The sequence below is a fragment of the Amphiprion ocellaris genome, chromosome 10 (assembly GCF_022539595.1).
Source record: "Amphiprion ocellaris isolate individual 3 ecotype Okinawa chromosome 10, ASM2253959v1, whole genome shotgun sequence".
NCBI classification, from domain to species: Eukaryota; Metazoa; Chordata; class Actinopteri; family Pomacentridae; genus Amphiprion; species Amphiprion ocellaris.
Window position 1 is genome coordinate 30,829,489 of NC_072775.1, and position 27,540 is coordinate 30,857,028.

At 39.9% G+C, this 27,540-nt stretch overlaps 1 protein-coding gene across 1 annotated transcript; it reads right to left on the reverse strand.

The window, feature by feature from the left end:
• LOC111567785 (integrin beta-1-like) lies at positions 1-27,540 on the reverse strand. The gene is made up of 16 exons (XM_023269088.3): positions 27,228-27,540; positions 15,414-15,480; positions 14,840-14,925; positions 12,346-12,565; positions 10,925-11,095; positions 10,598-10,836; positions 10,335-10,490; positions 10,051-10,146; positions 9,832-9,921; positions 9,214-9,354; positions 7,888-8,090; positions 7,283-7,521; positions 6,975-7,197; positions 5,281-5,513; positions 4,577-4,743; positions 1-1,315 (listed from the first exon to the last, which is right to left on the reverse strand). Exons 2-16 carry the CDS (start codon positions 15,478-15,480, stop codon positions 1,250-1,252), a joined length of 2,397 nt encoding a protein of 798 aa, XP_023124856.1. The 5' UTR covers positions 27,228-27,540; the 3' UTR covers positions 1-1,249.

A 27,540-nucleotide genomic window follows, 5' to 3' on the forward strand; every position in this document is an offset into this window, starting at 1 on the left:
TAGGGGTAAATTATTTTGAAGGTTTATTCAATAAATAATTTCAGAAAACAAAATTGCAATTGTGTTGTGGAAATTAAAAAAAGGCACTTGAAACAACGGTGACAAGCGTAACCTTTTGTTTACAGTAACCACGGACTCTGGAAATCTAGACACCATTCTTTTACCGCTTTAAGACTAAATGAAATGATACCCATTTCTATTGCTTTTCAATAAAAACTGTTTGATCGAGCACCACAAAAGAGTTGGGTGGAATTACTGATGTATAGAAAAAGAAATCTGGGACCTTTTCCCAATTCCTATCATACAAATAAAACAAGGCATTTCGACAAAAGCAAATTTAGTTAGCAAAAAAGGCAGATTTGTGTGTATTTGGCATGAGAAGAATTAAGGACCTGAGTTGGCTTTAAATTAAGCAAGTAAAACCCGGAGCCGAACAGTAACACTACTGTACACCGACAGCCTTTCATTTAGAAAGGCAGCCCAAGAAAATATATTTTCTAGACAAAGATACATTTTCAAATGATTGTTCAGATGGATTAAGTCACTCAAAAAACAAACATACCATCGCCTTCAGCCCTGTTCTGCGAATACATGTATGGCTTTACACAGAACCCTGAACGTACTGTACACATTTCACGGCGGTCGTAATCGTCCAACTGGCGCTACGCTTGAAGAGGTCAATCCAAAGAGACATTTAAAAGAGTGCTACCACCTCTGTCAAAATGATTACAGAAACAGTAAGACCTCTGCTCAGATGGCAGATCAATTTTAAGACCGTTGCTCGCCTCCAACTCAACACTTGTCCTTGTGGTAGTTTGGAAAGAAACCCTTCATTTGTTGTCAATTTTCAACATCCAATTCAACCCTCAACAAAACACTGATGGCTTCTATTAAAAAAAAAAAAAAAGAAAAAAAAAAGAAAAAAGGCACAGCTAGGCTCTCCATGACGTCACCAGTCCTGTTGCGGAAAAAGTACAAAACACTTTCTCCTAAGTTGAAAAAACACAAACAACAAACACAAAACCCCCGCATTTATACAGACTGTACACATTTCAGATGATGCATAGGAAGTAAAAAACAAGTTAGTAAAACAAACAGAGAGTGGCAAAATGCATCGCTATCATTTGGTGGCTACAACAACAACAACAACGAGAAAACAAACAGTGAGCATTATCAAAACCCACCCCTCCCTGCATCCCAGCCCGCTTTCTTCTCCATACAGTGTTGTCACAAGGTAGGCAGAGCTCCATCATTTGCCCTCGTACTTTGGATTGATGACGGTTGTCACGGCACTTTTGTAGATCGGGTTCTCACTCTGAGGAATGCAAACAGACAGATGGAAAACAGCAGTGAGTAACAACACAGACTAAAAAACTTTAACAAGACTTTCACATGGTTTGATTTTGTGGCATCACAACAACAGAATCCTAGTACAGAGGGTCCTTGACTTATGTCAGAGTTCCATTCCTACGGCGTGACGCAAGTTGATTTTCGCTGTAAGCTGGAACTCCGGTGAAAATGTAAACCAAGCTGTTACGTGAATCACGATATCGAGCAGTTCTTCGGAACAGACATGAATATCAATGACCAAAGCCGTCTTATAGCGACATGTGACGGTGTATTCGTCCGCTCCACTCAGCAACAAGTTCCACGTAACTAGTTCAGACGTAATGACGAAATGTGATACGTCATAACCTGAGGACCCCCGTAACCAGTTCCAACATAACGACGAAACGTCGTAGGTCGAGGACGTCGTAAACCGAGGACCACCAGTATTGCTGAGCTCTGCAGCTCAACATGAAGCAAAACAGAGCAATAACAAAACAAGAGAAGCGTGTGGTCGGGTCTAACAGGAAGCAAGATTTCCATCAAGCATGTTCGATGAGCTGAACTTCAGCAGTAAATAGTGTGACTCTGCTGCTGCTTCCTTTCTGCTTATAATGCTGAATTTGAATGTTTTGTCAACGACATGCAGCCCTACCTTGTAGAGGTGACAATAAAAATGTGAAAGCTACAGAACCCCAAAACTTGGCAGCATGTTTGAAAGGCAAGTTATCTTTTAAAATTCTTACAGAAATGATCAGAGAATTATCAGTGTAAACAGAAAGAACTGTCTGATTTTCAACTTTTTGAAGGTCCTTGTTTGATTCCACCTCACAAAAATAATCAAATCTAACATTAAAATGCTAATATTTCATCAAAATTACTGTATTCTACACATCTCATTTACAAAATCAACTGTTTGTATAGGATCCTGTAAGAAAATCTTAAAATTCAGCGCTTCTTTGAGAACCTACTAGTGACACATTCAGGTGAACTTAAACTGAGCAGAGAGGAGACAAGTCTGGAAACAAATTAGGGAGATTGAGAGAGATAAAATAAAAAGCAGCATGGCTCCTATGTTATACAGAGGAACAAGTTGTTGGAAGACACATTTACCATGGTGAAACATCTTTGCAAAGTTGATGAGCAGAGTAGTGGGAGAAACACCTAGTTTGTAGAGGTTGAAAAAGAAAAGAAATTCAACTTCCTTCTTTTAGAGCAGAGTAAAAAATGCAATAGGAACAAAGCAACTCCCAGAAAACCACTTCAAAGGGTTCAAAGGGTAAAAGCTACACACTGCTGCTGAAGGAGAACAGAAACTGTGGTTTATGGGACTATAGTGAATTGCCCTTAAATTCAAAGGTCTTTCGTGACAAAACATGACAACAAAAATCAGTATATGTTAGTTTACATGGTCAGAAAAGAGTCTAGTAGGTAGCAGTAGTATCCAATAGTGTATGGTTTGCACCTTCATCACACTGTGGTGGAGGCTGGGTGTGTTAATCTCACAGCATGCACACAACAAACCTTTCATTTCACCGCAGTCTTTAAAAGGGAAACACATGCACAAAGCCGACAGGTGATACAGACTTTGACCTAAAGGGCGGTGGCTTTAGTCCCATAGCTGGGATTCTGGAACTGGTTAATGGGACTCTTGTAAATGGGATTCCCTTGCTGACATGAAGACGAAAAGGAAAACAGAAAAGAAGGAAATGAAGAGCAGCAGGAAAAAGCAAGACAAGGGAGTATGGACACAGACATCAGAAGGAAAATGTTGCTCAAAGAGATATTTCTTTCATATTGTTTAATTTAAAAGTATACAAAACAGTAAAAGTGTTCTGGTATGAACTTGGAAAAACTAGGTTACACCAAAGCACAAGGAGGGAATGCACAGACAACAGCTTTGGGTGATGAAAATGGTGACTAACTCTTTCAAAAAGTAATGTAGCTCAAACGCCGGTCGTGATGAATGTCTAAACACTACTGCTGTGACTGCCACACACTGAGCAGCGGCACAGCTTTCCATCAGCGGTCATCCTCCTCTTTTCTCAGCTTCATTGCCTTTTATGGTTGTGCAGTTGTAGCATGTGGACAGTGAGAGGCAGCAGTGACAGCGGAGGCGAAGGCCACTCCCCCAGTGAGGACAGACTAAACAAGGCTGCATATAACTGAGGCTGATCCAGGTCAGTGTCAGGATCGCAGAGCTGCAGATTCTCTCGCTGTGCTTCCATGCATTTTACACATTTTTTCAGTGCGTACGTCACGTTTGACAGCAGAACCGACACTTCCTCTTTCACATGCTCTGAGGGAACCGGTACTGCTTTTTAAGGATGAACTGATGAGGGGTGTTTTTTGTTTGTTTTGTCTTTTTTTAGGGCCGATACGATACCGATTATTGGTGCTCAAGAAAGACCAATAACCAATATTTGGAACCGACACACATTTGATGTAATGTTTTAACAGCTTGTCATTCATAACTAGGCTTCTTCATAAATAAGGACGACTGTAACTGAATATGCAAAATAAAAATAGAAGTGACTAAATTAGGACATTTTCGACTGAGATTGATGAGTTTCTCTCCTGTACATCTTACATCTGCTGTTCTATGTTTTCTTAATCTTTCTCTGTTCTATCATTTTTATTGCCCACTAAGGTCTATATATCTGGAATCATTATTAATGATGGTCTTAAAGATTTTGTTTCATGGTCTGCCATTTTGTTTCTGTGGCTGCCTTGTAATTTAGCCGCTAGCTGTTAGCATACAGTTGGTCACTGTGAGAGTAGCTAATTTCCTGGTTTGTGTTTCATGTTTACTTTTTGCTGCTTGAGAGACTTTTCTGAGACCACAGAGTGATGACAGACAGAGAGAGGATGCTGGATCAGACCTGGAGTAGAGCATTTAATTTATCGATAATCTGTCGATAATTTACGGATACCAATAATCAGTAAAATGCCAAATATCTACCACAATAACTGGCCTATCCCTACTGATTTTTGTTTATGATGCTTTTTAGTGCGGTTTAAGAACAGGTGAAGTCCCACAATTATTCCAACCCCATCCTATTCATGGTAAAGGACAGCCACATTTTCATTTCCCTAACTATTCATTCAAGTATTAAAGCGGATATAAATTACGTAAAAGCTGAAAACACACCAGCTGGAAGCCTTGGATTGAGTACTATTTGAACCGTGTCATAGATTTAAGTCTAAAGCCGAACTAAAGCTGCAGGTGCTTCAGGTGTGACTAACTCACCGCGTCCCACTTGGCGTTCATCTTCTCCTTCTCAAACTTGGCGAACTCTCGGCGGTCGTGGATGATCATGAGCAGTTTCCAGATGAGGAGCAGAGCGAGGCCGATCAGTACGATGCCTGCGACCACACCTGCCACGATGGGGATGATGTCAGGTCCCGCCGGGCACTCTGAAAAAGAAAACAGACAAAATGCAAAAAGACCCAATGAAACGTGCTGCTAAAGTTAGTAAAAATTATCTTACATGACGAGAAATGCGTCTTTAAATCACGTCCATTTTCCATGGAACAGAGTGACCATGTACAAATTACAATAATCCATTAGTTTTGTAATGAAGCAGAGCAAACTAATGAATGAAACACAGATTTAACACAAGGCCTTTGCACACTATAATCCTGTTACAAAGACTCACTTGCTGCCTTCACTCATTTACACTGAACAAAACAAGTTTCTGCAATGTTATCCAGGACACATGCCGACATTCTGACTTAAAGATGCAACAGTAGACTGTAACCCTGAAGTAACTAAATACAAGCGACATTGAGTCATTGATAAACAAGTATTCTTTTAGTGAGGATGACTTGTAAAATAATCTTACGGCCAACCGAACACCATCATACATATTGATAAATATTAGAGAATAATGACAGTTGCTGTCTGGCTTTGACAATTGTTTTTGGCAATAATTTGTCCAAAACAAACCCTACCCAGTGACTCCACCACGTAGACCTCCTTGGTTCCATTCCTGATGGCGTAGGTGTAGTAGAACCAGCAGTCGTTGGCGTCTCTCTCCTTGCAGTGGGTCAGTGGGAAGCTTTGGTCTGTGGGCTGAGGCAGCTTGTCGCGATCATTCACCTTGATCAGATCGAAGTAGCTGCAGTCCTGTTCACATGTGTCCTTCTTCTCGCCCTCCTTGAACGCTCTGCACTGCACACAATCTCTGCAGAAACACACAGATGTCAGGTTCAGTTGCTCTATGCAGTGTACTAGATTCAGTAATTCAAGCAATCCTAGGGTCACTTTATGTCTTCTGAAGGCAGAGTGAAAAGCAACAGTCATGGAGAGATGGTGATGTGATATTTAAATGCAGGGATACCAGCAGACACAGTCAGACAGTCTTTCCACAGAGATGTTCACAGTGTTGTGTTTGGTGAAAACATGAGATAAGTGCCACAAATAGCTCTATAACAGATGAAAAAAGAGCTAAGGAGAGAAGGACTGATGGTTTGGGGAATTTAAGACACAAATCACCCTTACTCAATGTAAGAAAAATGTGTGTGTGTGTATGTGTGTGCTGACAATCCGACAAGAAACTCTGACTGAGTATAAAGACGGCTTAAGTGAACTACATTTCTCTGGACTCGAAGGAAAACTGAAGCGCTGATGCAGAGCTACAGTCATATTTTTAGAAACCACTCAGGACATGATATTAAAACTCAAATCTTTACAAAATTCACAGTTTCCAGGAAAAAACACAAAGCCCCCAACTCTAGCTATAGCCATGCTCACATAAAAACACACTGCAAGCAGACGGAAACCACCTGCTGTTAGTTTGAGGCTCGAGGCTCCAAAAAACAAAAACCTTCTTGCTTTGCACTCTGGCATGAACAATTTCTCAATTTATTCTTACTGGTAAACAAAAAAACACGGTGGGACATGATTACAAAAAATTATCTAATTAATTAGAGGCTTTGTAATTAATTAATTGGAATTCATTGTATTTTCAAAAAATCAAATAGCAATATTTGACACAATAAGCAAAGTTTTTCAATTCAAGTAAATTTTCGTTGAGAGCTTAATCGCTGAATAGACATATACGTGAACTTAAACAAAAGTGCAAATTTTTTATCTGTATTTATCTGTGCATTTTTCATCTGTCAACTACATTCACAGATTACTGCAACCTCAAAGTGCAATTATAGCGATTATATTCAACATTTTAAGACTTTTTGTGAACTAAAGCGCCTTCAATGTCTTCAAAACATATTATTTCAAGTAAATTCCAGGAACCTCATCATCTGGTCTATTATGGGATGGCTACACCTTTTGCCGGTACCAGGACTGCTGTAGCTAACGTTAGCTCTGGTGCTAACAGCAACTCGTTTTGCGTTGAGGTGATAGCGTCTGCTTCAAGTGCTGCGGTGATAAGAAAACTCTTTGCTGTACAATTTGCACACAATCATGTTTCTATTCAAGCCGCCATCAGGAAGATTTGTTAAAAAAAAAAAAAAAATCCACCCAACAAAGCAATGCGGCCTCGTCTTCCATCACTGTTCACCAAACTTTCTTGTGCACTGATGTCACTCAATGCGTCCTGTGCATCTTCTTTGCGGTTGGCAAACGAACTTTAGGTGTTTAGGACTTTTAATTCTCTTGTAAAGCATGAAAGAGTCAGACTCACTTGTGTTCAGTGCAGACACCGGGGCAGGTGGGACAGATCTCGCAGGTCGGACCTTGGAATTTGGGGTTGGTGCATTTGCAGATTCCACAGTCACAAATACCTCGGCCGTTACAGATCTGCCCGTTCTTGGCGAGGCAGGTGGAGCTGTCCATGGAACAGTCACAGGCGCTGCCGGTGTAGTTGGCATCACACACACACTTCCTGCATACGCACTGTCCGTGTCCTGGTAGAGTACAGTCAATGGCAAAGGTGATCAAAGAGTTCACCACAATCTGGTGTCAGTCTTTAAAATGGTTTTACTTCCTCACCTCCGCAGAGCTTGTTGTTGGAGCGGTCACAGTTGAAGTTGTCGCACTCGCAGTACTGTCCACTGTAAACCTCAGCAGGATTCTCACGCTTCTTGCACTCACAGGTACCGCAGACACAGTCGCCGTTGTTGCTACAGATATCGGTGCCGTTGTCTTTTCGGCAGTTGGCATCCAGGTCCTCAGTTCGGACTTCGTCTTTGCTGCACTCACACTGTCCACCGATGCGTCCCTCGTTACACCTGGCACAGAAAATAAAGGCTTACCACTTACCATAGGATCACAAGTAAACAAGACAAACAAAGTACACTAAATGTTTAGGAAACTAGTGAAGAACACTAGTTTGAATCAACAAGTGTAAATTTGTGGGAGAAGAATGTAAAAAACACACACTTTCTTCCTCTTTATCTATTCAATAATCTGCCTTAAAGGGCGAAATTCAACAGCTTTTCATTCACTTTATCAGTGCACCTGTTCCGTTATAATCAGGAGTTGTCCTTTCTGCTGAAAGACGTACAGTTGTGGCGGGAAACTACAAACATATGAATCCTGTGCGGTGCTTTGTGAAGCAGCTCTGATCTCGTACACCCTCCTGCCTTGATGCTTACTTGCAGGCTCCACACTCGAGGGTCCCGTGGCCGTTGGTGCAGTCCTTGCTATTCTTCTCCCCAAATGCGGCGCACTCACAGTCGCAGATGAATTTCAGAACCACCTCCACCTCCTCAGTGAAGCCCAGCGGTTTGATTGTGATGACCTCAGGCTTGTCATGCGATGGACACTTCTGGGCTTCGACGGAAATCTTGAAAGTCACCTGGAAATCAGAGGGGAGTTTACAAGGTTATTAAACCAAATAAGGAGAAGGCCTTAGAGCATATTGTGCCATTTTTTCAGCCACGACTGAGGTTTTAAGCATGCAATAGGTTTGGAAGTGATTTTTTTCCAATTTGGTGGCTCTTCTGATTTTTCTATTTTGCGCCACCTTGTCTCCCCTCTCCTCCATCGTCCAACCTGTGACCGAGAAACTGATCTTAGTCTTAGTCTTGGTCATATCCTTGAAGGATATCTAAATTCCTAAGCTGTATCTGAAGCAGAGTAAGAGGAGGTGTTGGAGCTACGAGTGAGGATGCAGATGTCGCTCTGGCAACCACAACATATAAAAGACTCGTGACACAGCTGGACTACAACCACATCGGAGCAGGACTGACAAATGTGTGTATATAACAGATAACAATTGGAACACGTCACTCTTTATTTGTTTAGTAAGAGATCTGTTAAACTTTACGGCACGTGTGTGTATAAAAAAAACAAATGTATGACATCTGCGCATTCTTGCTACATTGTGCTATGTTGTTAACTGAATTAAAGTAAATATATACTAAGCTGTCATGAACACTGTTAGGTTTATCTGACAGAGACCATAAAATACAGCGGTAGGCTATAACAAAGCAAAGCAGACACGGTGCAGCTGGACCACACGTCATATTTAACCGATGTTGCTTTAAACAGCAGCTCTGAAGGATGAATGTCAAATCTTGTTAAATTCCTGTTGATTTGATTTCTCTCATCTCGTCTTTCTTCCTCATCTCCTCCATTTGCATCTCAGGTGGGAGGAACTAACACTTGAGGATAATAGGCAGGAAAAGGAATGAAAAAAATGAGAGGAGGGGGATGTGTTTTTGCCACTTTTCCTCTTAATGTGGAACAAGAAGGAGACATTAAGGGGAAAGCAGCTGATTGCTAGTTACTCATCCCTGAAACAGGACCTGAAGGCAACAAAGTAAATCTGTTGTCAAGGAATGAGCACTTTCATCAAATATGTTGTGACTGCGATAGTTAGTTCTACATGAGTTGAAAGGTTCGCAATCTAAATTTACCCCCCAGGTGTATCATTTTTGCAAGTGCAAACAAACTGCAACAAAAAAGATCTTCTTTACCTCGTCTCCGAGGGAGATGTTGGAGCATTTCCGGCCATTCTCCCCGGTTCCCTCCACACCGTTCTTGCAGATGGACTTGTAGGTGATGGAAACTCCCTCTGGCAGTCTACCGTTTTCCAGAATGACCTCAGATGACAAAGACTGTTGAAAAGAAACAAGAAAGCTCAAATACTCAGTACAGAGAACACATTTACAGAGGCAGTAGATCAAATGAAGCTGTGGAAGCAAACATCTCTTTTATAGAGCCTGGCCTTTTTAACGATTACTATTTTAAGGAGAAGGGTATGGCCAACACAGAATTTGGATTCATTGTTTAAGATGGACAGATTTCATTGAATATGAATGTTGGCAGGTATCACATATGTTGTGTAAAGCTTTTCTGAAGCATCTAATTACTTGCTTTTATCAAGGATTTGAAAATACATGACCTCTAGTGGTGTTTCAGTGTAATCTTTATTTAGTTTGTGAAAAGAAAGACCACATTTTCCCATATGATTAATTCAAAATGGTAGGTAAAATATGTAAAAATGTGACATAAATCAAGTAATAATGTAAATTAGAACGATCCCATATTGCCAGGGGGCGTCAGTGTTCAAAGATGGTGCAGTTTTGACTTACATTGTAAGCATCAATAATGAGTTTGATCACATTGCTTGAGTTGGAGGACAGGGTGCCAACAGCTGATTTAGGAATCAGATTTTTTAACTCCTGCAAAAGACAAAAGAAATAAAACAATGAGCACATTTTATGTTACTTTTGAATCATATCGTGATTTACACAAAAAGTCAACATTCTTATGGAGGTGACTCTTCTGCAAGCACAATGTACAAAGTTAACCTTGTAAACTGGCTGGAATTCCTCAGTTACGGCAAAGATGGTCTGGATGTTGTGGTCGCTCAATTTCTGGACCAGATGAGCGATGGATGGGTAGTCCTATCAAACACAGGAACAGAAATATTAACCTTTTATTTGAAATTAAAAGCTAAATTCAGCTGCCAGGAAAAATGTGAGCCTGGAGATAGCGTCAACATGAAGAGAGACCAGTAGTAATAATGTGTTTAATGCTCTGTCAGCTCTGCTTGGATGCACTGTATGTCTTAAATAAATGATAAACTACATACATAGTAGTGGCTCATGGTGTACATGTTGTTCTCCAGATGGCACTTCCCATCGTTAGGCAGGACGATGCCACCCAGTTTGCCGTCTCCAGCGAAGTGGAAACCAGCATCGGTGGAAAACACAAGCAGACGAGTCACGTTTCTCCAGCCGATTTGCTCCTGGGATGAAGACAAAGAGGGTCTCCTCATTAATATTTTACTTATTTATAAGAGGCTCTTGCCGACATACAGAGGAAAAGGAAAGTAAATACCAGCTGACACCTCACCTCACAAACCGCCACCTGCATGATGGCATCAAAACCACCCTCTGGAGAGTCCAGGTTTCCAGAGATCTGCTGCTGACTGACCAAGCGATTGAATTCGTCTCCCTTGTTCGTCAGCTTCAGGACGTTCTTGTAGCTGAAGGGGCTGGTACAGTTCTGGTTCCCTGTGCAGGGGTTGATGAGCCTGGCTGGTGTGGTGCTGATGTAAGGCATGACCGTTTTCTCAACAAAGGAGCCAAAACCTAAAAATAAAAGAGGTTGTATTTTAATCAAGACTGTAAAAATGTAGCATTGCAGGTTTTCTATCATTTAGAAACATTTTTTTCTCACCAATCCTAAAGTCTGAGGTGATTGCCTGCATTTCTCTCATGAGGTCAGTGCCAAGGTTCTTGACATTTTCCAAATCATCTTTCATGGAGAAGGAGAGGTCCATAAGGTAATACAGGTCAATGGGGTAGTCCTCAGCACGCCTGAATTTCAGGTCAAAAGTTTGCGCCTCACCTTGAAGACAAAAACAGACCATTTTCAGTGCAAGAGAAGCTGACAGTAACAAAGACAACAGATGTGCAGGCTGACAAGTTTGTGCAACTCGACATTTCTTCCCATTCATTGGTGCGCCGTCACAGGCAAATCCAATTTTGTTGAGGATATTAAACTATAAACACTTAAAAATATGCAAAAAGTTTAAAAGAATTGCAAAGATGGTTGAAAATACTTTCATTTTTGAAACTATTAGAATCAATTTAATCTAATTGCTAATCATTTCGAATTAGCAGGTGTGAAGGGAACCATATAGACAGATTCTGTAGCAAATCTTCCTTTTGGCCTGTTTTAAAGTGATTCCAGTGATAAGACTGATGCACTGAGCCCTTCTATCATTACTTATGTATTTACTTTATATACAATTATTGCATTGCATTGCATTCATTCTGTGCAATGCACATGCCATGTGTCCTTTCTCTGAGTGTCCCTGGTCCCAGAGCTGGATGCTTCAGATGTGTGGCTGCTGTCCCACTAACTGGTCTAGTCTCCATCATGTCCACTGTGGGATGCTGCTGCTGACCTTCCTCCAGCCCACTGCTTCCAGCTGCCCATTTCCACCAATCTACTCTGCATCGTCCTTACTATACTTAATATGCTCATCTACACACTGTTTGCATCTTACTTACCAGCTATATATGCACTATATCTAATGCTAGAGCCTCAACAGTAAACTTATGAATCCGTTTCAATGTTGCTTTGTACTTTGTATGTATCATCTATGTTACTCTTATCATGCATGTATGCCAGTACAGTTATATGTTTCTTTATCCCCCATCACAGATCTTCTCCTGTACCATTCCCTCCCCCTCTACCTCTTCTGTCCCTCTCAACCCAGCCGGTCAGCAACAGATGGGTCCCCCCATATGAGCCGGGTTCTGCTCAAGGTTTCTTCCTGTTAAAAGGGAGTTTTTTCTTGCCACTATCGCATTAGGGCTTACGCTGGGGGTTCAGGCATATGGGTTCTGTAAAGCGCCTTGAGACAATTTGAATTGTAGATGGCGCCATATAAATAAAATTGAATTGAACTGACTTTCTAACTTTGTTCCAGAGCTGGTAGATCCCCTGTTTAGACTGATTCACGCTTCCAGTACCAGTCAACATAAACGTGACATAAAACACTTTTTGCTGCCTTTGGAAAGCAGTTACTAGACAGTGATAGTGCAGTGATAAAGCATTAAAACATGAGGCTACAAGAGTTGAATACTTACCAGATCTGAGTGTCAGGGTGACTTTCTGAGGCTGTATCTGGGTGATTTGTTCAGGCTTCAGTTTCCCGGTATTACTATTGCGAATGGTAACCGGCTTATTCGTGTTGATGTCGATGTTTCCACGTGGGTTCTCAATGTTTTTCTCATCACATTTTCTCTTCCTCAGGGACTCAACGTCATCGCAGCGGGCCGATTTAGGCTGGCCTACAGTGAGGAATTTCTGCAAAGAGCAAAAGCGGCGGTTAGGGGATCATTCTAAATCCAATTTGTACTACATACCCGACTATTTTTCTAGATTTTGCTCCTTGGGCTCACATTTTCTTTGTAAAACCTTTTTAAGATGGAAAGCTTGCTGTTGCAGGAATCTATGCACGTGAATGTGACATAATAATGATTTCCCATACACAAAAACCAAAAGTAATTTTCTAAGGTATACGCAGGAAGATCTGGAGAGGTCCTGTACATGTGCAGGCATTTCTCTTGGTAGGACTGGCATGAAGAAACACGTCGACAACCAGCTCAGTAACACAGTGTGTACTGACAAACATGTAAGAAGAAAACAGAAATGAAATGATAATCCGGTCACTGTACAAGTTCCAGATCTTTATGTAAAGCAACTGCTGTACTTCTGTATTATTTTTAGCTGATAAACTCGCTAATCTTTGGAGTATGAATGTTGCAGATACAAATCTCAGGTTCTCTGATGTGGTAAAGTATGTAATGGAATGTAAGATGAAGCAATGGAACTTCTTCCACCCAGTGAGGCCACTAAAATCTATCCGTTTTACATAAACTGCTCCAAACAGTCTTGTTTGTAGGCCATTGTTCATAAGGAGCAAAAAAAAAAAAAAACCAAACCCAAGGAGAAACAGACGACTAGGACCGAGGAATATAGATAGGATGCACATGAAATCCCACAAGGCGTAGTGGGGGAGAACTTGAGACAAAGAACTCAGTCAAAACAGAAATAGTGCTTTGACCCAATTCCTTCAAAACCACATGACCCAGAGAAACGTCTTATTTCTCCCCTGCGTCAAGTCGTGCATGTCAGATAGGATCTATTCGAAAGATAAAGATCAAATACGAACACTGGACTTGCAGGGTGAGTACAGAAGATAATGTACAGAAGAGCAGGCAACACATAGGGAGAAACATTATGAGTTTGTCCATCTGAGTTCCACAGAAGAGAACATATTTTGGTCTACATTGTGAGTTTAAGTTAATACACTGAAATCAGAGTGAAAAATCACAAAGCACTTTATTCTGGACCATTTCTAACATGTTGAATCTTGGTTGTTTAATAGCGATGTCATTTCTCTGTTAGATCAAAACTTGTATTTTCATGCTGCGCAAAACAACAACCACCCATGACTGTACAAAAATTGCAGTCACGTTGTGTTTTCATGAGCTCTGGGCTGGAAAACAGTGAGCAATCTGATAAGTACAGACAAGATTTAGCAGGAATGCTGCTTTGTCTTGTCATATGCTAAACTGATGCCCAACCCTAAGAGATGCTTTCATTAAAAGTTTATCAAAAGCTTAGTTAGTTTCAGAGTAAAGGCTGCTTCACAGGGACGAGCTGACCAATCAGCAATCAGATCTAACTATTTTAAAGGTAACGGATACAGCTTTAACTGCGATATTTTGGGGATGTTAACTGATATTTCCAAATAAACGACATTTTGAGATAATCCTTTAGTGGTCTGGCTATAGTGTCCGACGTTGAAATGATCGGACTCATATCAAAGCAGAAGTTTTATCAAAATTCGTTGTCTACTTCTCATTAACATCACTCTTGAATTTTAATTTTTTTTTACATTTGTCATTTGTTTGTCCTGCAGGCTACTGATATATTCCAATGAGTGAGTAAAGTTTAACCTCATGTTCATGGTCCTATAAGTCAGTCTTCTCACATACTGTGGTCTGTTGAATCAGTAGTGCCACCACAGCAAGGACACTCGCTGTGGGTACTAAAACACCTAATTAAACAGCTTTACTGTGTCCAAGTTTCCAGTGAAGACGAGAAGCAGCAGCGCTGATGTTTACAATAAGCGGAGCAGTTGTGGTTAACTTGCCTTTAGTCGAAAGTCTCTTTAATCGCTGAACTCTGTACTACTTATAGGGTAAGTACAGGTTACAAGCAGGCATCTATTTATTTATAATTATATAACAGCATGCACGTTAATATCCAAACCTTTTTGCCTTTTTCCAAATTGGTAATTAAAAATCATCATTGTATTTTGTCACCTAAATTGCATTAGTTTGTTTTATATTAATATCACCATTAGTGTAGTCTTCTGTACACAAATTTTTGGACATGATAAACATGTCAGAGACGGCACTGTTTTTCAAACACATTATAGTTTGTATTAATTCCTGAACAAGATGATGGCTACCAGGAAAATGTAAATCCAACCTGCAGTATAAGGTCTTCTAGATAGGATTCATTCATATGATAAAATAGCATCATGGCAGCTTCATTGATTTAGCTTACTTCATCTGAGCACCATCCACATGTCTCAGAGACCTGGATGCATTCCCCACACGACTGTGCGTTTGCCTTGATGCATATGCTTCCCTCTGCAAGAGACAACACAAGTTCTTTTTTAGCCGACAGTTTTTCCATTAGGTCACTAACTCAAACCAGCTTTTTTGCTGCAAGAAAAAAATACATCCCCCTCCCTGTTCGGAACACTGAGTCATGCTGGGAAGAGCTCCAGGCAGCTCACCAAGATGACTTCACCCTATATAAAAAAATAAAAAAACCCTCCCGCTGTTAGCCAAGATAACCAACACAGTCATAAACTCATGAATGGAGAAATACAAGATTTAACAATAAGCAATGAAGGAAAGAAAGCAAGTTTGAAACTATTCTAACACTCCATTGCAACCTGACTTTAAAACTTTTGTCTACCACAAACAAAAGAAAAGCTGGATCCATGAAGTGTAACAATACTGCATAACTGTACACACTGCACAGAGCTGAAAACATGTTCAGCTCCAGCTTAGCTAATATTTAACAGCTTAGAAACACAAAAATTCGACACGTCTGTGTTCTTGCTTCTTACCTTGCTGTGCCCAGCTGCTACTGAGGGCCGCTGATAATGTTGCTATTAAAAGTAACCGCAGATCCATCTGTAAAAGAGAAAAATATGAAGTAGGTCACCACAGGATGAAAGAAATAGATCTGTTGTGCAGTTTTCTATAGGTGGACACATTTATTGAAAAAAAAAAGCCAAAAACAATGTTTTCACCTTCAGAACCGGCGGACATTTGCATCTGTATGGGAATGTGTAGTGCAGTCAAACTTTATCACTCACATGTATTTAGTTGTGGTTGGAGAGGTTTGATGCAACACAAGCTCATTTTTAAAGGTGTGATCACACCTTCTATGTGTGCAAACACAGGAAAATGTGGCACTTCACACCAAACAGACTAACTGTTATGGTCTTTAAACACTAAGTTTTATTTCAGGATTCCTATTTTTTTATGTAACACAGCTTCACAGCACACAACACACCAATTTCCTCTTTTCAAATGTTTCCGTGACATTCTGAACCTCAAAACCTGCTTTTGTAATTTGATTTAGACCACCAAAATAAACAGATGATTTTTTTAAAAATACTGTTTTATTGCAATGTAATGCATCAACACAGGTTTTTCTTATGTTGTGTTGTCCTGATGATGAGGTTTTGCAGCACTGAGGAGAAGTGATTCCCATTTTGCCCATTCCAAATATGGAGGAATGATTCACCCACACTGTGCTGCCACTTCATCAGCACCTCCATGAACCAACATACTGCACAGCTGCTTAGGTTTTGTAACTTCTGTGCTCTGTCAGATGTACGTAAAAGTTAGCTGGCTATCTCAACATGACTGAACAAGAAAATCACAGAGGAAGACAAGACAGCAGACAGAAAAAATGTAATAAAAATGTCAAGTAAGTGAGAGAATTGCCACATTTGCTTGAGGTGTTTAGTCTTATCCAAAGAAATTCACAACGCTGAGTCCAACAGCAGACATGTAATGACTGTAACAGATGAGCAGCAGCTTTAATACTAAGATGACAGACATTTCAAGTTACCACAGTAACAAATGTAAGCTGGAGAGGAATAACTGTGGTTTATTAAGCAGTCCCATGATTCCTTTCTACCACACTAAAACGAACTGCTAAGCATGAACTACCCAGCGGCAACAGCAAAAACACAACTAAACAGAGATAAATGTAAAAGATTGTTAGTTTCACAGACGATTTGGCTTTGGTGGTGGGTCAATATTTCTACCAGACGACGTAAGAAAACACAGCTCTGGTCACAACTTCACAGCAGAAGACAAAGACAAGAGGTAGATGAGTTCACATGTGTGTGTGTGTGTTTCCATATTTGGTCAGGCGGTTTCATGCCTCTTCCTGAATCTCTGCCATTCCCCACAACTGGAGTGACACACTTCCTTGACTGACTGCCCAATCCTCAAACTCAGAAACTCTGACCAGCTCTCTGTGTGTTTGCCCCAGTAACATAAACGTAGGAAATATTCTGTGTTGAGAACAGCCAAGTCAAACACACGCGTCCCAAAATAGTCCACTGATGATAAGCAGGGTCAATAGACAAAAGTGCCATTTATTTATTTGTACTAAACGAGAAAATGCAAAGTTTACGGTTAACTATGAGAGGAGTAGAGGGAATGAAAAGCAGATGCCCGGTGAAAAGGTGTCATATTTTAGCGGCTGTGCTGTGGGTCCGAGGGTGCAGGAACCACAAAGCAGCCACATCCTGTGAAATGAGGCCTAATGACCAATGGAGACGCAAGTTTCCTGTGCATGCTACACACTGCTACCAGAGGAAAACATGATGGTAGACAACTAGAGTTGCATCTAGCAGAAATAGCATGGTGCACATTGATTTTAATCAAACTTTCAAGCCACAAACAACAGATGGATAGCATTTTTTGCAACATCTCTCCCAAATGGAGCTGTCAACCAAACTGTGGCACAATTGCTTGAGGCAAGACTCACAAAACGCTCAAAACGCAACATATCTGGTAGGATGCTTTAGAAAATTAAAACCAGCACAAACTGTTCAGGCTCCACCCTGACATTCCTGCAGACCATCTCTGTTTACTGCTCTGGGGATCTCAGAGCAGCAAATTGCAGAGAGTTGACAGATTGGAAGGCATTCAGCGCCTCCATTCGTCAGAAGCAATGGCATTTGTGGTGCTAATATTGGGGAATGTTAACCTTGGAAAAAAAGCTTGCTTCCACATCTATCCTGAATACAATATTAATGACAACTCCCAGATATAATTGTGATCTCAAATTCCTTTGACTTATTAGGTTTTCTTGAAGTTATGTTTACTTCTTTGTCACTGAGTTCATTCATGACGGCTTTCAATTTAATGTCCTATAGAGTCTCACAACCTTCAGACAGCAATGCAACACTATCTCCTATGAATCAGAGTCCGACGGTTAGAGCGGCAGAATTTACAGGTTCAATAGAAATGTTGGGACATAACCTCAGTGTTACTTCCCATCCAGTCAGTATCACAGCTGATAAGGGCTGATAGCTTCAAGCAGACACAGTGAGGAGGTTTGATCCATAGCAGACGGTGGTAAAACCGCTCCTCACAACTGTTAAACATGATAAAAGACGGGCAACTAGTAAATTGAGCAGAGAGAAAGAGGTCAAACAGCATCTCAGCAGATAATTCCTGATATAGAACATCCAACAAAAAAAATCTGCAAAAACAATACTAGGTATCGCATGTAGAAAATTGCATTTTGTTAGTGAAAAGGGCAGCAATTATTTATAACACTTATTTTCATTACTGACAAAGCTGCAGAACATTTTCTCAATTCATTTATGCAACAGTTTGTCTACAGTGTCAGAAAAGTGTAAAATGCTTGTTAGAATATTTCACATCTGTACAAGACGTATTCACACAAACATTTTTCAAAAGTGCCAGAATTACCACATCTGAGAAACTGTGACAAACAAATCAATTTACAAAATTCCTTTTAATGACAAAAACACACAGATTCCTGGAGTTTTGGCTGCTGGTTGGTTCTACATTAATGGATCTCTTCAACTGGTATCTTATAATGTGCTGTTGTAATCCATTATGAAAAACGACAAAACATATATCAGTCACACATATCAGAGCAGTTAAGTCGACAGGAAATGACAGATTTGAAAATTTAAAAAAAGAGGAATGTTTAAATGAGACACAGCCTCTCAAGACAAAGCTGCCAAGGTGTGAGATGATGAACAAGAAAACAACTGCCAAGTTAACAAAATGTTTAAAAACTAACAATCTTTTTCTGATTTCAGTCATCCTCCTCATTTAACCCTTGTCTTTATTCAATTCAATTCAATTTTATTTATATAGCGCCAATTACAGTCAAATTGTCTCGAGACGCTTTACAGAACCCATTTGTCTTTATCACCTTGCAGACACTGTGGTGTATGAGTAGTCGTGACGACAGACAGGAGAGCCCAATATTTAGAACAGGAGTAAACTATACCTGATCATGACTTTGTATGGTCAGGCTGGAGAAGACGGAGACGACAAATGCTGTGTTCGAGGTGCTTAATGTTGGCGTCACCATGTTTCCTTACAACTGCACCGCTGTTAACAATAGCCAGGACAGCTCAACTCTTTCCAGTACAAGTACAGTAAGTAAAGCAGCATTTGTCCAAGCATTTCTCAAACACAGACATGTGACTGCAGCAACACAAGGTCTTGCTGAATGTGAAGTTACTTACTCCTCATCCAGATTTTATTTTTAAAATATCCTTAATCTCATGTAAAATCTGCAGTTATCTCAGTCAATCCTGTGAATCAAGTTACTTAACTGTTTCTGAACGAATTGATACTTAGAGCTACACAAATGTGATAACTTACTGCTTTTCTGCAATAATAAATCAAGTAAGTTTGGGTTGGACTGATGCTTGAAAAAAAAAACTGGTAACAAAGATGAAGAAACGCTATCGAAAAACTACTAGACAAAACTTTGCAGGTTAATTTCTAACTATTAGTTGCAGTTCCCTAGTCATTTGTGTTCATCAACCAGCGAAAGCTAAAAAAAATCATTTCTCAGGTTCTTTAGATTCCAGACATACAAAACATTGAAATGTATAAATATTTAATATAATCAAGCTGGTTCTGGATGATTTGACAAGGTGAAGAAATTTGAAGTCAAAACTACACACCAGACAACATCTGTTCAATGTAACTGTCATCCTTGATCTAAATCACTGCCCACATCTTAAATTTTTTCAGATTAAAATTCATTGTATCTGACAACAGTAAAGCTGCAATAACTAATCAATTAGTTGTAAATTATTTATTTAACCAGCAACTATTTTGATACTCGCCTAATGAATTTAAGTGGTTTCTAAGAAAATAAGTTGTCGTTTTCAGATTCTAGCTACTTAAATTTTAGCATTTTCTCGTTTCTTTCCTCCTCTATGGCAGTAAACTGAATATCTTTAGGGTTGCAGTAAAAACAAGACATTTGAGGACATCATCTTGGGCTTTGGGAAACAGCGATTGACATTTTTCACCATTTTCTGACACTTTACAGAGCAAACAACTAATTGATTAATCAATAAAATAATCTACAGGTTAAGCGGAAGAGCAAATAATCTGAATCGCCACCAATCTGGTGGACAACAAACAGCCACAATGATGATGACAAGCTCGGAGGAGACTGACACAAAATGACAACCACTCCCAAACAGAAAACAGCTAACATGAACGCAACATATTTTTTGGCCTCAACATATGACTCTTAAAAGACACCACCATCTTGCAGAAATTAGGTCAAAAACTGAATTAAGGTGAGACAATAAACAATCTTACTTCTCTGCGGATTTGTCTGAACATGCTACCTGCTAACTAAAGTTGCTAAACAATACCATGCCAACTTCTTTTACAAGCCCAGACAAATGTTTTATGAAGAATTTCTTCCAACAGCTGCTGCAATGATTCAACTGAAACTCAATCCTCCGTGGCAGTTGTTACGGTCCACAGGCTGCCATCAGCTCCAGACAGGTCGGAGGACAGGTCTGAAAGTACGCCTCAGGGACCAAAGCCACGCTCTGCCTCATGTAAATTCACTCAGAGCATTCCTCTGTTGTCCTGCAAAGAATCCACTGCCTGTCTCGCATCCCCACCTACTTTACAGTGGCATTCCTCAGATTACGTTTCTGTGGTGAATGAGAGGCAGCACTAATAGAACAGCAGAGCAGTATTTCTGACTGATGATTTGGGATGATTTTGCTTGGAGCAGGACTGAAGGATTTGGTGAAAACATCTGATTGTTATTTTTATTACAGATACTGCGGTTTGATTCGAGATATGACCCTTTCAAAGTCGAGCGTGACTGTCGCACAAGGAGCAATGCAGGAATTTGTAAAACCGATTCCCACGACAGTTTAAACCCTGGGTCAGACAAGCTGCATGAAGTAGATTCTAAATTGTAGCCTTTGCTCACTGCTGCCTTATTTCAAATTGTGATACTGATTTAAATGAATGGACATGTACAAGTGGCAACTTTACACATACAAACTGAAAATATGCAATGAATGATAATGCATGTTGGGCTACGCTACCTACATACTGTGAGATGATAAAAATTTGACAAATACCAAAGATCATAAAATGGTTTACACTAAGGTAGCTCTGGTTGTATCATTCCACTGTATGCGATGCTGCACATCAATTACAAGGGTTGCTTTAGAACTCACAGGTTCTGAACATCAATGTTATTTCATGTCAAATTTCATTTTTTTTCCCCCCCATCTTTGATTCATTGCATTGGCCAAAAAAGGCATTGCACTGTTGTTCTCAAAATGTTAAAAATAAAAACTGCCAGAAAATGTTCATAATAAATCCACAATATACTTTATATATATATATATATATATATATATATATATATATATATATATACACACATTTACATTGAACTGTTAGTTTTACTTCCGCCTTAGCAAAAAATCATTGCAGCCTGACACAGTAACTCTAAAATAAAATAAATTTGGTGACATTGTAGTGTCCATTTTTTGTGCACAGCCATGTGGGTTTTATTTGACTTTAAGCAGAGCTGGGATTTTCTTTCGTCAGGGTCAGCTGAAGTGACACTCAAACACAGAAGGTGACATGAGGGCTTTGACTCAGACTGTGCAGACATGTGTCACCACTATATCTTTGTTTACCCCTGGTACAGTGCCCTATTGACTGTTCACTAGAGAAACTTGCTATGCAAAGTCTGGGGCAGGAGACGTCTTCTTGATCTGGCCATTCGCTGATGTTGTGAAACACTGCAGCAACAACTTTATTAGGTTTCTAAGGAAGTTAAAGTTAAGGGCAAACAGACATGCGCTCAGCTGGGAGCGGCTAAGAACAAAGACTCATTAAGTGGAGGAATGTAAGCTAATGTGTGGTTGCTGTCAAGTGAAAGAACTGTATTATCTGATTAAGGGCAAAACACATCCATAAACTCTGCAGATTATCTGCCTTCCTGAAACGTCTGGGACTTGTAGCTGCATACAGCTTTGAACACACAAGCCCAGTGTTGTCTAAAGGTAGAGCAAAGAACATCTGTGAGTGTTTAGTACTCTGTTACAAAGTCCATGTTCAGACTGTGGATGACCACAGTCCAGCAAATAGGCTTTCTAATGTTCCCACCACATGTCTCAGTTTGTGATATATAAGATTCGGTCACATTTCTTTGCTAAATTTGATGATATTAAACATTAAACACAAAATCGATCATTAGAAATATTCGTAAACACTAAAAATCTGCTCTGCAACTCCCCCTACGTCAACCTGAAATGAATTCATCGCAGCAGCACCTGCAGTAAGAGTTTCCTGCTGAACATGTTTTGCTGATGCACAGCTTCCTCTGATGAAGTGACAGAAAAAAAGATGACAGAAGTGTATAAACAATTGTGGTCATCTGAAGTTGAAAACAAACAGGTTTCACAATTGACTCCATTCTGAACACACAACAGGAAGTCAGTATACATACAATGTCTAAGAAATTAGAAAAATTACCAAGTGCCAAGTATAAAATACATAGGCAAGCAGTACAGAAGTGGTAACAGCTAATGATAGCAAATAGCCTTTGTGCATGTATGAGACAAACAGGAAACAACTGGAAATGGTACTACGACTCTTGCTGTTTCTCAGTGCTTCATTTTTTCATGTGATCCAGGGTTAACCACACCGTGTACCACTAAAACCCTGATGGGCGGCACACTCACTTCTTCTCATGAAAGGGAAGTGCACGTCGATCCGACTCCCACATGCAAACATTTCAACACTGTACCACACAATCCAGTCTATAACTATCACCTGCAGATGATTCTACGTTGGCTTAGTTTGTAGTTGTTGCTGCTGTATTATGATTTATGAATTTTGAACTCATTTTGCATAGCTAACTTATGTAACCAATTGCACAAGAACGTCTTAAATACACGTAACAGTAAAGAATCCAAACACACCATGTGTACTTTTCCTCATTCTGTCAGTAACACAACATCCCTTGAATTACATTAACCCTTAATTTAAAGCATGACTCTGAGTTAAACTACAAACTAGATTTAATGCTGTAACTGCCCATTATTTTTATATTATTCTGTTAATTATCATCTAAATTGATAGTTATTGCATGTCAAAAATCTGATAATTATTTTTAGATCTCTTGTTGAGGTCTACAAGATCAAAACCTACAGATATTAAAGACAAAGTAGACAATCCTCGCGACTGAGAAGCTAGAAAAATATGAGTTAAATTTAGGTCAAAAAATTATCTGCTTAAATGTAGCCGTTTAATTTTCAGGTGCTTTACTGGTTTAGCGACATAAGATTGGAAATGAACTGTTTCAGCTCTAACTTGATCCAATTTGCCTTTTCCATGAAACTACATAAGGTCATGAGCATATTTTAGAATACATTTACAAGCTGTTCTGCTGCATCTATTCATCAAATTCTTAGAAAATGTAAATCTCTATTAGGACATTCTGACAATTTAAAGACCTAGACAACTGAAAAACTCACCTATATGGTATACATGATTCTTGTATAATTTAATACAGATTGTGCTTGTATGTGTTAACCTCTTTCTGGTGTTTCAAATGGCCTTTTGACTCCTTCTTTTACAAAATTACTCCAGAATCAGAAATAAGTAAGTTCACAATACAAGCCTAACCACTTCCTTATCTAGTTTTAAGAATCTGACAGCTGTATCAGCAAAACACATCACTCAGATGATGCAAGCTGCGCTAAAACGTTAGGATCATCTGTGAAGAAAGACGAAGTCAAAGGTGTTGCTCTACACAGCTCATCATTGTTCTTTCAGGGTGGGTCATCTGGTGGTCCACAAAACTAGCCGAGTCCCCCCACCCCGCCCTACCCCACCCACCGGCTCTGTTTGCCACCCGGTCAGCCAGCCAGCCCACACCTGCTGTTGAAAGTCACAGTCCACTCACGGTCCAGTGGGTCCCCAAACAGCTCAGCATGACTCTTCATCCATGCCCCTTAATGAAACCACACCCAGACACCGCTGTTCTCCCCAACAGGGTGCTAAAGGATCAGGAAGAGCACCTCGCTTCTGACTGCAAGCTCAGCATGTTGGAAGGAAACCCAACCAAAACACAGGAACGTCCTCTATATTAAGCAAATCTACCCTGAGGCGTAATAATGGACTCAAAGTGCTGTCAAAACAGATAGAGTCTCTTTTTTCATCTATGCTTTTGATACAAAGCAGCGCTAGAAGAATGTAATCAATCTGGTGACCACATTTTTACCATCTGGCGTTCAGCCGGTTACAAAAAAATGGCTTGTCATGTGTTTTAATTAGTACAATTAATAATCCAGATTTCTACATTACTAACATCCGGAAATATAAATAAAACTTAAGTATCAAAACCAAGAGCGAAGTGAGATGCACCAATTCCGACATGTATAAGCTTGTTTAACGTGTTTTAACATATAAAAGCCATGCAGAAATTCAATAAATCAATTTTTCGTACATGTAGATATGAAAACATTTTCTGGAAACAGTTCTTTCCATTTATTGAGTTGTAGTATGAACTGCAGGACCTGTTTGAGGTTCAGATCTCCCAGTCTTCCTCAGAGAGATGAGATAATGCATTCCAGTTTAACTAACGCCACACTATGTCACGGAAAACTACGTCATTGAAATATGGAGTCCTTTTTTCCCCCATTTCACTCTGACTTGAACCCAGGGTTCACTCAAGAAAGAAGTTAGTTCTAAAACAACACCTGTGAGAGTCACAGCAGTATTTCCTTGAATATTGTGTACGTTAAGAACTTACTAAGTCTGGATTTCACTTATTAAAGTCATAGAAATTAAGATATTGTTGAAAACCTTTGCAAATAAGCATCTTTCGCCCTTTGTATGTTTTCTAAAGTTAATTTTAGCACATCATTTTATCAGCGTAACTCAGGTAGAGTCTAAAAAAGGATTTATATATGATATTTAAGTAGATCTTTTAGTTTCTCATCTCACTGCTACTCAGCTGTTTTCATTATTGATTCAGCTGTTAAGTGTTTTGATGAGTCATAGTTTAGTCTTTAAGAAGTTATGTGTAACATTTACAAAACCCTGGTTGCTGCTCATTGAATTGTAGTCTGCATCCTGTTGCTCATGCAAGTTAGGTGGAAGAGAGCATCCTGGGAATTTGCTAAAACCAGGATATGACAAACACAAGACTGAAGGTAACAGACAAACACATTCTTTTGGATTTTCCCGGAAAACTGGTCCTTTACAAAAAAAAAAACAGGGTCTCTAATGTTAAGTTATGTCACAATCCATTCATAAATTGGCAATAAAAACTTGATTAATACACCGTATTTTTAAATATGTCACAAAAACAGCTTTAAGTTTTAAGAAAGAAAACTGTTGTGAAGTATTTTTCTGTCACTCTGCAAATCAGTTGATTTTCACCATAATAATCGAAATAATTCTCAGTATTTTTGTAGGATTGTTGTACTGTTAACCTAAAGTGCATCCATCAGCCTTCTTGTGTCTCATTACATCTTCTCAAACTGTCTTCACATGTCTGTCGCGCTGTGAGGACTTTCAACGTTTTACCACTGGCTTCAGATAAGGACAAAGGACATTGTCTGAACCATTTATCTTTAAACATACCACTCCCACATGCCTTTTCCGCCCATCGCTGGAAGACCCGTCACCTGTGACTCACATCTGACAAGTTGGGGGTAAAGGGACCGGTGTTGAGTAATGTTAAATGACCGTTCAAACTGCCCCCGGACACTCCTAGCGCCTACCAAAGCACTGCTTGCTTAAACATCACAACAGCGTAACTAAGGGAAGTGACTCAGTGATGCACTGGGAGCAGCAGACATGGCTCCCCTCATGTCTACAATTACCAGGCCTGGTATATATTATCTGCATCCATGTCATGTGTTGCTGTACGACATCAAAGACATGTGTGTTTTCACACTTCGATATGGCGCCGTTGCTATGTCATTATGGTGCTGTCTATAAGCCAAGCCGGGCCAGTAATTAACCCAAGTCATTCTAATCCACGGTCACTAATTGAGGGCTCGCAGCAAGAAGTTGGTGAGCACAGATTACTGGTTTAACTCAGTAAATCAAACTTCTGCTTTAGATTCACTAGGGAGAAAAGAGACACCCTCGGGCTACAATTCTTTTCCAGGAAGTGAATGAGGCAGGCAAGAACAATCTTGTCCAACTTAAGTGCTGCAGTCGACATTTCTGAATCACAGCTGTGGACAAGGCTCGACAAGAGATTCTGGTTAACCAAACTGGCCTTCTTTAAGACCTCCTGGCCGTCGTGTATCCTCAACCACAGTTTATACAGGCCATAATGGAGTTCAACCAAACCGGCCTCCAACTGCGGATATTCTTTACAAGATTTCAGTTAACAAAGGGGATGTTGTTGCATGTTTGCCCATCGGTGGGGAACTTTAAAGGCAAGTCAGATGGAGCTGAATAATGTTTTTTAGTACATAAACTGGCACAAATGTTTAACTCATTTCACAAGTTGGTTTGACAAATGGTGCTTTAACTACATTCCTCAGGAATAACAGGCTGCTTTGAAATATAATCTTCACTTTCCGGGAAAAGAAGAAAAAAGTCCAGGTTGACAAAAAGGGAATCATTAGTTACAGTTACAGACAATTACAAGATTTTACAACCTATTTTCTCATAAATAAGAAAGCTTTCCAACATCTCTTTTGAACTCAAAGGCTATTTCTCATCTGGATAAGCATTGAGAGCACCAGAAAACTGAGAAAATGCCACAATGAAACTTGAAATTTATTCCAAGACTGAATAAAACACTGTAAAGCACTTTAAGATCACTGTCCCAACTAAAGTCACATCATTAATCACTTCTTAAAGCAATAAAACATGCAAATTATATAGAATCTAGTGGGAGTTTTTTTAGACAAGGTGTACCTGATAGGTGTTCTGTGGTGGATTAAACTTTAAAAACGTCTTGTCCTCTCATTGTTTAGTCAACCATACTGCCCTCTTTGGTAGCAAAAAGCGGCTACTTTCGGCCTACTTTCTCTACAAAAGCCCAAATTAAGATCTACTGAGGAGGTCGCTTGAGGTGTAGATTTAAAGATGCCAACATTTCACACGTCAAGCTGTTGAAAAACTCAAAATATATGAAGTTCGAGGAGACTAACCAGAGTGTCTCTCTACCGCTAGCTAGTTATCGTTAACCCACACCCAAAGTTTTCCCCTGAAGACAAGCATTCCTCGCTGCTCTCATTCTGCCGTTTACATTGTTTTCTGTCGCTCTAACTCTGACACACCGGCCAGACATGGCGAATGTGGGCTAAAACAACAAAACTCACCTTAAGCTGAGAACTTTCTGATGTTTCTGTGGATTTAGAGCAACATCTGCCCCCCAAAAAGTGTCCTCTTTAAAAGAAATAAAAAAACGGTTAGAGACGCGAGGACTAGCTTAAACCGTGATGAGGGTCCGCTTTGTTTTATCTAATAAACCGCACCGATGTGACAAGTACGTTGCGTTTCCGATTACAACACGGGTGGAGCTAACATGTCTAAAAAATGAAAATATTATAAATTAAATACGGCTTGAGGGGCCCCCGGCTTGTCCGAACACGTTACGGCTCCACTGCTGCTGCTGCTGCTGAGGCGTTTTTT